The sequence below is a fragment of the Myotis nattereri genome, assembly GCF_964212035.1.
Source record: "Myotis nattereri genome assembly, chromosome: 8".
In the NCBI taxonomy this organism is placed as follows: domain Eukaryota; kingdom Metazoa; phylum Chordata; class Mammalia; order Chiroptera; family Vespertilionidae; genus Myotis; species Myotis nattereri.
Genome location: NC_138083.1, coordinates 6201783 through 6214018, shown reverse-complemented (window position 1 = coordinate 6214018; position 12236 = coordinate 6201783). Strand labels below are relative to the sequence as shown.

The 12236-nt window shown below is 51.9% G+C and overlaps 1 protein-coding gene across 1 annotated transcript; it reads left to right on the top strand.

Moving 5' to 3' along the window:
* Positions 1–8011: 8011 nt before the first annotated feature.
* Positions 8012–8740, top strand: LOC308523004 (neuroendocrine secretory protein 55-like; the record flags this gene model as incomplete). Its single annotated transcript, XM_081096634.1, has 1 exon — positions 8012–8740. The coding sequence occupies one exon, from the start codon at positions 8012–8014 to the stop codon at positions 8738–8740; it is 729 nt and encodes a 242-aa protein (XP_080952760.1).
* Between the last annotated feature and the right edge of the window lie 3496 nt (positions 8741–12236).

The following is a 12236-nucleotide window of genomic DNA, read 5'->3' as shown; positions in this document are numbered from 1 at the left end:
TTAGGAAATAAATGCCACTGAAATACTGTGAGCAGGAAGCTCCGCCCCTCCCCAGAGCCAGTGCAGGCTGCCAGAAATCTCCATCGTCTTTATCTTTTCTGTTTCACTGCAGACTGGCCTTGGCAACTAGGATGCAGCCCAGCTCTCTCCCTGGTTCGGGAATCCCTGCTACCAAAGCCTCTAGCGCAGCGGTTCTCAACCTGTGGGTTGCAACCCCTTTGGGGGTCAAACGACCCTTTCACAGGGGTCGCCTAAGACCATCGGAAAACACATATATAATTACATATTGTTTCAGAGATGAATCACTATGCTTTAATTATGTTCCATTTGTAACAATGAAAATACATCCTGCATATCAGATTCATAACATATCAGATTCATTACCATTCATAACAGTAGCAAAATTACAGTTATGAAGTAGCAACGAAAATAATTTTATGGTTGGGGACACCACAACATGAGGAACTGTATTAAAGGGTCGTGGCCTTAGGAAGGTTGAGAACCACTGCTCTAGCGAGTGTCTTCACGAGCAGGCCTCCGGCTACCGCATCCACCACCAATTCTCAAAGGCACCAACTCTGAGAAAAATGCACAAGAATCAATACCATTCCTATAAACACATCATAAACAGTCGGATAGCATAATGAAAACAGAGAGCCTGTTCACAACAGCAACAGAAGTATCAAATTCTTGGGAGCTAGGACACACAGCGGACTCCGCGTTGACATATTAGAATTATATAATGCAAAACACAAACCCTGACTGCGAGAAACAGAAATGCAAATAAATGGAGAGACCATACTTCTGGCTTAAGGCTTAAATGCAGAAAAGAGGACATTTCCCAACTTAATTTACAGACAATGCAATTCCAGTCAAAATATCAGCCAGGCCATTACAGAACTTGATAAAAATGGTTAAGTTCTATAGAAAAATAAATGGGCAGAACTCTCAGGATTCTGAGATAACATGAGGTAGAAGGCACTTGCCCCAGCAGATCTTAAAATACAGTGTAAGCAATGATGGCTAAGGCTGTAAGCCAATCACAGCAGAACTCAGGGAAAGACATGATAATGTAACAAGGGCGGCCAGGATAAAGCACTATTAATAAGAACACACGTAACTGGCATTGTGCCTCCATAGTCTGAGGACAGATGCTTTTTTAACACATTGCGTACCGCATAGAAATCTCTAAGACACACGCCAGGGACCGCACGTTTTTGGGCAAACTGCATGTTATTTAAATCATCATAATGCATTTAGGTGTTGTTTTCCAATAATTATAACATTTTTATTTACAAAAAAAATTAAATAATTAAAGTTCCTAGTACTTTTTTAACGTATGGTACTGCGTAAAACATTTTCCTCTATGAAGAGGGACCAAACAAAATTTACATAAGTATCTACATTCGCTCCTTTTTCCATGGGCGTGAAAAACAAGAACACTCGTGAGCGGTCCTTAACAGATGGCGCGAAACACGAGAAAACTCCTGAGCGGTACGAAATGTGTTAAAACCCTCATCTTGATTGTGGACAGGCACTTTTGGTTTCTTTCTTTTTTTTCTCTTTCTTTCTTTTTAATGAATTAAGCAACATCAGAAAATTTAAAAGTGACAAAGATGAAGATTTCTTGACAGTCTTAAAAAACCCACCAACTCTGGAATTCCTATCTCCTTTCCTAGAGTCATCTCAAGCCCCGTTCCTAGAGAGTGCCAGTAGTCAGAAGCACATTCAGGTTTGGTCAGATTCCTCTTGCTCTGTAAGTGTGAGTGTAAGTGTGTGAGTGTGAGTGTGAGTGTGTGTGTGTGGGGGGGGATCTCCTGCCTGGGCTCCCTAGCAAGGGCCCTGCCTGCCTGCCCACCCACCTGGCACCCACAGGTCCTCACAGACCTCTGGCCCATCCTTGGCTTCCTAACTACCCAGATTGTCCTAAAGGACAATGATGATTTAGAAAACAATGGGCTTCTCTTCCTTCTCCTTCCCAAGTGAAGAGCTGGCAGGAAGTAATGGTTGTTTGATGAGGGAATTTCTAAACCAGCGAAGGGAAAACTCACAATTCACACGGATTTTCAGCCCAAACAACGGATGGAGGAGGGAGGGTCTTGAAGTCATCACCAGCCTGTGAGTTTTCATTTCTGATTTTGAGAAGACCTGTCGTTTCTCCTCCTACTCTCATGACATTTTCTTTCATGTGTGTGGTACTTGTCTAACCTTGGGCCCTGCTAGAATCTGTATCATTCTGGCACGGAAGGTGACCTTGTCCATCATCCGGCCAACCTCTCAGGAGCCTTATGGGCAAGGGAAGAGGGTGGCAGAGGAGATGGGAGTGACACCAACGCCAGCGCCTTGGAAGCGGAGGTGGGTCGGTGGGCACGCTCCGTGCTGCGCAGTGGCTGAGCATGAGCCCACGCCGGTGAATTCCCACACACCTGCGTGGTTGTCAGTGTCCTGCACCTGAGAACCACTCACCCTACTACCAACTGCCTTTTGGAAAAACAAAGCAAGTGCCCAAACAAATACCTTAGAATTCTCTTTACCTCTCACCACTGCGGTGAATGAAGCTGACTTCCCGTGGTTATCGGGATGGACTGATTACAGAGCCCAGAGTTATTTGCCTGAAGATAATTGCCTCAATTCTCCACTTCACTTTGCACATATAGCAACAGTCCCAATCTACCGGAGCCTCAGTGACTAGACATGTAAAATTGGTCTAATCATATTTTGAAGAGCTGGAGCTGAAAGGATTTCTATGAGCTTGTGCCTGAACCATGACACCACTAAGCCTTTCTCCCCCCACTCCTGCTCACTCCCCCACCCCACGTCTGAGGGGTGAGTCAGAGTCTTAGCAGAGGAGAGAAAAACAACTTTGAGGCCCTCTGTCAGTGCCACTGGCTGGAGGAAAAGGTGGGATGACCAGGAGAGCGGAAAAAAGCTGCAGCCATGAGCCAGGGGACTGAGCGTTGAGTCATCCTTCGCAGTCAGCCGTGTTTTCAGCCATAGCCCCCAGCTACAGGAGGAAGCTGACGTGCAGGGCACAGGGGGACATCGGAGATAATCCCCTGGGCTGTGGCATCTCTGGACACTGATGTCTCAGCTGGCCACGGGCATGAGCCGGAGAGCTGGAGTGGAAGTTGGGGCTAGGCAGACAGATCTCAGTGCCCTCTTTTGGACAGGACAAAGCCAGGCAAAGGGTCAGAGTTCAGAGTTACCAGGGGCCACATGAAAGCAGAGAATGGGAGGGAGCATGCCCAAGGAGGACCTGCCTGCCCCAGTTTATGCTTTGCCCGAATGAGGGATTTCCAGAAGCTTCCTGATGGATCAATAGCCTAGAAATTGCTCCTCCCCTGGCAGAGGGAGGGAGGGGGAACCTTGATGGAGGGCGTGGTGAGAGGAAGGTAAGGCCACTCCTGAAAGGACAACTGCTAAGAGCTATGGACACAGGAATCTGATCCCATCTCCTTTTAAAATGAAGGGCACAGATAGAGTATTGTCATCCCAACAATGGCCCAGACAGAACCCAGTTATGTCAAAAAGACCATTATTTCCCCCAATGTTTGCTTTTGGCTTTAGATGGCATTCCCTCAAAATCACAAAATCAGCTCAGGGTTGTCACCACTTCTACTGGTGAGAACCGGTCAATATCAGTGCACTGTGAACAACGGCGATGTAGCATCCAAGAAACGAGCCACATGTGCCTACATTGTCCCCAGGCCCCCTGGGATGGCGCAGTGGGAGGGGCCGATTGCACTTAAGTGCCTTAAACTCCCAAGCTCATTCCTGCCCAAAGGAAAGTTGGAAAAGCTCTCCATCTCCACAATGGTCCTTTCCAATGACTGTGCAAAAAATACGCTCAAGAGTGATCAGACCCACACACCTGCAGAGCAGCACCAACCTTTTATGTTGTGTCTCATCTTGGAAAAGGTGTTGGTGTCCACAGGACCTGTGACCATGGCCAGGCAGGCCTTAGAGAACTTGGGTACTTCATCTGTCTTGCCCTGAGCGACCACACAGGGTTTTGCACAGGGTAGTCACACGGGGATGGGGGATGGCAAGCAATCCTCCCACAAATTTTTTTAAAAAAGAAAATCTCCAAACTAGACCAGGTAGAAACCTGCACCTTTCAGAAACCACCAGACGAGCTCCCCCTCTGACTGTGGCCACCATTACTGCCATCGTGCCCACCGTCCCTCTCGGGCTCGTGTAGCTGGTGTGGATGTATTACTCGGCACCTGTTGGCAACCCCCTTTTGGATATTTGGGACCCTTCACACTGACATGCGCATTACGGTATAGATGGCGGTTGTTCCCTCTCCATTCATTTCCTCAACTCCCCAATGTCCAGAATAGGGTCCTGGTCTCAGAAGTGACTCAATGCATGACTGCTAAACAGCCAATATGATTTTTAATTTCTAAGACCACTCCTGGAGGGGGGACAATGAGGACTGATATAATGAACAGACAGACTTGTCTCATTTCTTTGCTTCAACAAGGGAGTTCTGGCCTGGTTATGAAAGTTCCACAACATACACCTGTTTGCTTGTGTCCTGAAACGCCACCCAAACATTCCTTCCTGTCACTGAGCCACTATACTTTCCAGAGCTTCTAAAATAGAAGTGGAGTCGGAGAGCCCCCAGCCCGTCTCCAGGGCCTCCACATGCCTTTCATGGAATGAGAACCTGTGCTGCATCGGGTTCCAGCTTTCTCGGCTCATGAGTCCCACGGAAAACATCTCCAATATGTGGTCATCTGGCCTTTGATTTAAGACCGCTCCTGACAAAGAGCCAACCACCTCCTGACAGCAGAGCCCTAATTGTTAGAATATTCTTCCTTGGGCTGGGCTGAAATCTGTCTGTTTTAACTACCACCCATCAGTTCTAATTCAGTCTCTGGAGTCACACAAAACACATCTTAATGCCCTTTCCATAGGACAATCCTTGAAGGGGCTGAAGACAACATTCTTTAAATTCATCCAAATAAGCACCTGACGGCCGACACCGGGACCGTGGGAACTGCGCTGTCCCGTCCAACAGGTTCGGGCCCCTCCCGCACAGCCCCGCAGGGGACCGATGTCCACACTTTATTTACCGCAGACAGACACAGCCCCTGTTCCTCCGCCTGCTAACAAGCCGCGGTCGTTCATCACCCGCTTGCTCCTTTTTGAAATTCACTCTGCAGCAAGCACTTTTAAAGTCATGCACGTAATGCATTTTAAAGAGCATTTCTGCACAGATCCATTTGCTCGGCCTCGGCCTGAGCGGGAGACGGAACAGTATTTCAGCGCGGTCCTCCTGCTCCTCCTGGAGCCTTGTCGGCTGGGCTCTGGCACGCATCTGGGGCTTGAGGATGCACCGTCTATTCAACATGCGTTTGTCGATTAAAATGAATCTTGCACAGAACGTGCATTACTAATGCAAAAGCGAGTCAAAAAATATGTATTCTGTAATGCACATGTTAAAAATGCAGGCAATCTCGGTGTGTCTGTGAGCGGACCAGCTCTGAGCTGCCATCTCCGTTACAGCACAAAGCACTGCTTCCGGAAGACAAGCACTTCCAAAAACCTATACTAAAGAACCGCAACCCACCGCGTCGCTGGCAGTGGGTGTTCCCCTCCATTCAAAGGGCATCCACCAGCACCCACCTGTTCCTGGCCCTTTCCCCAGTGTGCCCTGAAACCCACCCGAACAATGTCTTTATGCGGCATACACTGTCAATGGGCTCTGCTAATTGAGAGAAATAAAGCAGGTAGGTCCTGTGAGCAGAACCTTGAAAACAACCCCCTCACGGCAGAGCAATCATGATTTAAGATGGACGGCTCCAATGCCCCGTCCAGTGCCCCATAACAATATCCACACGGTGACTGGAGCCATCCAGGAACTTGTGCTAATAAAACCCGTCAGGTTCTCTAGAAAGTGAGAGAGTACAGCACAACTAGAATACAGACATTAGCCTTTATGGGGTTTGCCAATCAATCCCACTTTATTAGACCAATCAGTATTTTACTGCTACAAACTAACTCAAAGAACACGAGCTGTAAGAGAGACACAGCCAAGAAGCCAGGCATTCAAGAATGTCGGCATCCAAGATGCAGAAACAAAATCTCAACACACCCAAAGCAGTGGTTAGATCTTATCTTCATACAGGCACGGTGGTGGGCGGTCCGAGGGCGAATCCCACCTGCTGAGTAACCGCTGGGGCGCGTGACTCTCCAGCCACCAGAAGGAGCACCAGGAGGGCTGCCAGGTGGACTAAAAGGGAAAAGCAGAATGTTAGGGGGTTGTGGCTCTTCAAGTGTCCCCTATGTTGACTCAAACACAAAGAAACGATGTGTCCCGAGTGAAGCAACCTTGTTAATGCTATTATGGACGCTAGGAGATGGTTTCTGCCTTGATTTTACCACCTTTGGTCTTGTCATGATGGCAACGGGGCGCTCCAGTGCCCGGGTTGCAGATGGAACTCCAGAGCTTCCAAGGGACCCTGCTCTCCTGAGCAAGGACCACTCACTCCAGGGCGCCCTGGAGGACCTGGTGCTCACTGGACTTTCCAGGGCCGAGAAAGAGCCCTACTAACTTCCTCCAATGTTTTAGCCTTTGGGGTCCAACAACATCCTCCAGGGATATTTAGCTGTCCCTATATCTAATGCTCTGGTTGATCCAACCGCTTCTCACATAGAATCAGAGCTGGAGTAAACAGTGTTGGTGGGTAAGATGTTCTGAGTGGCGTAATGCTCTGATTCACAGCAGATTAATTCTAAACATCCTTTCCTTAATCTAAGACTTTTTTCTCTTGTCTTTTTTTTTTTTTAACGTTACCTTCAGCACCTAGAACAGAGATTGGCACTCAATAAATATTTGTGGAATGAATTAATTTTGTTGAAAAACTATGAGAGCATTAAGGAATACCCAATGAGGTTTCCAATACCCCGAATCACCCCTCCCCACCACAGAGGGCACCTGTGGTTGTGCCTACTGCTTATCAGTGCAGGAAAGACTGCCCGGAAGTGGTGGTTCCAGCTGATCCAAGTCTGTCTTCCGGCCACGTTGGCCACTAGAGCTCCTAGAGGTCCACCCGTGGGCTCGTGGAGCGGCTCCACGGAGACCCTTCCTAAGGAAGTAATTAGCAGATTGAGACTGCAGGGGATGGGGGGGGGGGAGGTACTTTTGGGAAACTTCTCAGATTACAGTCATTATAACAGTTCTGCCAAAGGTGGTTTCATGATTAATGACTGCTTGAGGTTACTATCCTCAAACGATTAAGCCCTTGGAAAATGTCCAGGCAGGATCATTAATACTCCTGTACAGACCCTCATTTCCCCTGAATGTCTGCAAGTCTTGAGGTTTCGTTTGAGCTTCTTCCGGCTTTGTTCATTTTAAGGATAACACTGGAGAAGTTGGGGAGAGGATACGAACCCCATGGAGAACCCATGCCCAGCTGCTAACCTGTGGCTGGATTGCTTGCTCCTTGGCACCCGCCACCCCGCCCCCTCGCTTCCCCCAAATCCGTTCAAACAAGGTTCCCTCCTGCCACCTGCCGGCCCACTAGGGTCTGCGCCACAGACTGGATACCGCTGCGCGCAGCTCGCGGGGAGGCGCCCCCGCCTCCTTACTGCACATGCCCGGCAGAAGTCCGGGCGCGCAACTTTGCAGAACCTCTCCACCAGTCTCTCAGCGCCTCAGTCTCCTCTCTCCTCTCCCAGGGAGAGGATCTGCGGAGGCACCTCCCCGAATCTTAGACTGCAGAGTCTGAGACTTCGAGAGAGGAGCCTAGGAGGAGACGGACTTTCCCCTATCCCTTCCTTTTGCTCAGAGGCAAGCAGAGGCGCGGAGCTTTAGAAAGTTGAGTGGTCAGAGCGGTAGGTGCTCCCTTTTTGCTCTTACACCGAGGCGGGGCCGAGACCTCCAGACCCAGGGTCTCACCTCGTCAGGTGCACCTTTTTCGGCTCCAGCAGCCAATGCGCACCGGAGCCGCTCTCTGCAGAGACAGAGAGCGGGCCAGCTTCTTGGTGTGCGCTTAAGAGAATGGATCGCAGGTCCCGGGCTCACTGGCGCCGAGCTCGCCACAATTACAACGACCTGTGCCCACCCATTGGCCGCCGAGCAGCCACTGCGCTCCTCTGGCTCTCCTGCTCCATCGCGCTCCTCCGCGCCCTCGCCACCTCCAACACCCGCGCCCAACAGCGCGCGGCTGCCCGCCGAAGCTTCCTTAACGCCCACCACCGCTCCGCCGCCCAGGTGATCCCCGAGCCCCCAAATTCCGACTCGGATCAGGAGGAGGCAGACCAGGACCTGTCCCGCCCCGAGTGCCCTGACTACGAGGAAGAGTTCGACTACGAATCTGAGACCGAGTCTGAATCTGATATTGAGTCTGACATCGACTTCGACACCGAGACCGAGACCGCCCCCACCACAGAGCCCGAGACGGAGCCCGAGGACGAGCGCGGCCCCGCGGCGCTCAGGCAGAGAGCTTTCGGCGAGTCCCTCACCCAGCGCCTCCAAGCTCTGCGGGTGCGCAGCCCCGACGCCTCCCCGACTCGCTCCCAGCCCCGCAGCCAGCAGCCCCGTAGCCCCAGAGAGGGGGAGGAGCCTCAGCCCGGGCCCCGGGACCGGGATCTGAGGGACCCCGAAGAGTCGGAGAAGCCCAAGGAGAAGCAGCAGCGAGGCGGCTGCAAGCCCAGGAAGCCCACCCGCCGCGACCCATCCCCGGAGTCCCCTTCCAGAAGGGGACCCATCCCCATCCGGCGTTTCTAATGGAGGACACGGTCCAGATTCTCCTTGTTTTCTTTGATTCAGGTAGGTTGCCCACCGGGGAACTGGGGAGCGTGGGGTGGGTGTGGGAGCAGCGGGAAGAAGAGAGGGAGAAGGAAATGCAGGTTGGAAAGGCAGGTTAGGAGGAAGGCGGGAAGATAGCGGGCTCAGCTAGCCAGCCGGGGAAGTGGGAGGCCAGAAGGGCTGGGAAGGGCTCCCCAAACCTCCCCAAGGCGCTCAGGTGGCCAAAGGATTGTTAGAAGGCGGGTGCTCCTCACACCCCACTGGAGACAGCCTGAGGTCTCCGAGAGCTGGGAAGGGCTCCCCAAACCTCCCCAAGGTGCCGGAGGGCGCCCGGATGGCCAAAGGCTTGTTAGACGGTGGGTGTACCCCGCTGGAGACAGCCTGAGGTCTCCAAGAGCTGGGAAGGGCTCCCCGAATCTCCCCCAACGCGCCGTAGGGCGCCCGGATGGCCAAAGGCTTGTTAAACAGCGGGCGCCCCTCGCGCCCCGCTGGAGACAACCTGAAGTCTCCAGGACGCACGACTGAATCCCTGGTGCGCCCCAGATTTCTAACTGCACACCCTACAGGCACGGGTAAGTGACTTATTTTCTGCGCTTTTTTCCCTCCTAGAAAGACTAATCTCAAACCAGTAGGCTTTAGCGGGCGCCGGAGATGTGGTTCCGAGGTGCGCGGGCCAACTTTCACAAAGCCGGAGCAGCCGCGCGGTAGCGACAGTGTTGCAATGTGCGAAAAGTAATCAGCCCGCGATTGGGTGAGAAGTCCCGGAGACAGCCGGCTGCGGGCAAGGCGCGCGCCGCGCTTAAAACACTCAGGGCCAGGAGCCCAAGTCCCGGCGCTGCCAATTTGGATCCTCAGGATCCTCGGTGCCAGTGCCCTGCGAGGCTGTTCGCCAGTCCTGGCCGCACCACTCATCTCCGGGCGCTTGCGGGCGGGAGACCGCCGCAAAGAGCGTGCGCACCTGCCCGGGCGCCCTAGAGCCGACTTCTCAGAGCGGCAGGCGGTCCCCCCCCGCCCAATACCGGTACTTGGAGGTCAGGCAGAGAAGGTAGAGGCGTCTCGGGGGGGTGCCTCTACCGGCTACCGGGGTTGGTGGCGCGGGCTTGGTCACGTCGGGGTATCGCCAACCCTTTGGCGCAGCTGTTCCGGAGGCGGAGCTGGGTGCAGCCTGTCTGGAGAGGTCCTGGGCTGTTGCGCAAGGCTCAGGAGGTGAAAGAGAGGGCTGAGACCCGGGAGGTGTTCGCCTGCGGAAAGGTAAAGCGGACAAGGAACGGGCTGGACAGGGGTTCACACTGATCATCAGGATATCTACAAAGAGTCCCCAAAGAGCGCGGCACCCGCCGAGCTGGGGAAAGGTTTTTAGATCCGAGGCAAGTCTCTGGGCGATCGGCCCAGAGCGGGAAGGGGCCGGCGGCTTCGGCAGCCTCGGGGAGGGGGTGCGGCGCACGCCGGCCATTTTCAGCTCGGTGGGGCCAAGTTTGGAATCTAACCTGGAGTTAAAGTGCCCTGATGTCAGAGCACAAAACTGGCCGCAGTCTGGTAACACATCATCGGTGCGGTAACACATTCCTCGACAATCCTGGGGGGAGAGACCGATAAGTGAAATGTATTTACAAAACCTCTCCCGACTTGGAAACCGATCTTTTCTGCGCGCGTCTCGTTTTTAGGTGCCGGTTTGGACTATAATGATGGGAATGATTTGGGGGAAAGGTGAAGCGTTTTGAGGCTTGAAAAGACGGTCGGGTTCTTAGACTCCACGAGAAAAGGATGCGGCCAGAAGGACCACTTTCGGTGGTCTTCCTCCCAGGTCTCCTCCCAGGGAAGGGGGCACAGGGCCGCGGGACTTAGTTATGCGCGGCTGCGCCGGCGGCGCGGGCTAATGACTGCCGGCTGCGGTTGTGGTTTTCACTAGTAAATACCAGGCGGGCAATTTGTCAGCCAGGGGCTTCCCCGCGGCGGCGTGGAAGTGTCCGAAGCCAGGAGGCTGCCGTGGACTTACAGGAGGGTCGGGTCCTGCCGGCCTCGAAAGAGTGGAATGGCCTGAGTGAGAGGAAGCCCCCTGAAGTGGACATTCCTGCTTAAACGGTGGTGCTGGGTCCTTTCTATGGCATTAAGTGTTGTTTTTTCCTTTGGTAGAGTCTTAGCCTGAGCTTATTAAGTCTCCAGTAACAAGGCTGGGGCCCCGGTTGGCTTTGGGCATGGTTTTCAGTGTGGGAGCTATTTTCACAGGTTGGGGCATCTGGGTTTTGCAGGTTTTCTGCAGAGTCTGTTGACTTGTTGCAGGATGAATGAAGAGATTTTTTAAAAAGTTCTCAGTGCTTAACTAACCCATACCTCCCTCCCTAGTCTTAGTCTGTGTTTTTATAAACAGAAAGTCTGCATGTGAGGTGCTGGCTTTCTTAACTGTAAGCTATGTACAAATGCATTATTGGGTTGCCCCCATGTCATCTAGGAACACACAAATAGTTCTGCCATCTTTCAGACACTCCATTTCACAAACTGTGAAAACCTGTTACCCACCCCCACACTTCCTCCACTCATTTCCCCTCCCCCAACTTCCTCCTTCCATCCTGGCTCCAGGGTGCAAAGGCCATTAGGGACCACACAGAACAATTGAGGAATATGCCACGCCCCTGGGAAGGCACCCAGGCACCCCCAAGGAGAGGGGATTTTGCTACACAGACACTCAAACCCTTTCTACCTGAGCCACTTGGGGTCAGCTGCCTTTCTTTTCCAGATATGTTTCTGGCAAGTTCTCCAAGCATTCCCAACTCAACAGTCTCCCAACCGCCCTTTGTCTCACCCTGCGACACTGGTTAGCATATGAATGGGTTTTGCTTGCCCTTTCACCTTAGGTGGGGCCAGCCTTGGGGGGGGGGGGGGGAGGAATTCTCCAAAAGTGCAGACCATGTAGTTAACCACATAGGTGGTTACCAGCCAGTCATAATATTTCAGAGGGAGAGAGGGAGAGAGAGAGGAGAGAATAAAGTTAGCTAAATGTGGTGATATGCTCCAGTATCTAGGGTTTTTTCCTTTACTACATTAATCATTTGCTTAATGGAAATTTGCTTTTTCTTTGACAAAGCTGCTCTTATAACTTTCCAAGTTGGAAAATCATGTTCTATGATTTGAACATATGTAGCTATGTTCAAATATTGTGTGTACCAACAATCTGTTGTAGGCTTCCTTCTAAAAGTTTGGCAACTTTTCATCTATGTCTATCAGAATTCGTGAATTGGGAACTTTGAAGTTTGGAATTGTGTAAGAATGTTTCTTTAATGAGCTAGAAGTTCCGCGCCCCTCCCCCCCACCCCCAATTGCTTACAGCCCTTTGACTCTCTAGCCCTGGATCTTAGCAGCTGTGATACAGGTTTAATGAAGAAAGTGGAAACTTCAGTGTAAGAGTGAGGTTTTTTTTAAAGAATCCGCATGAATTTTACTTAATGTATTTGTATTATCGCTGCTCTTCACGCAGAGG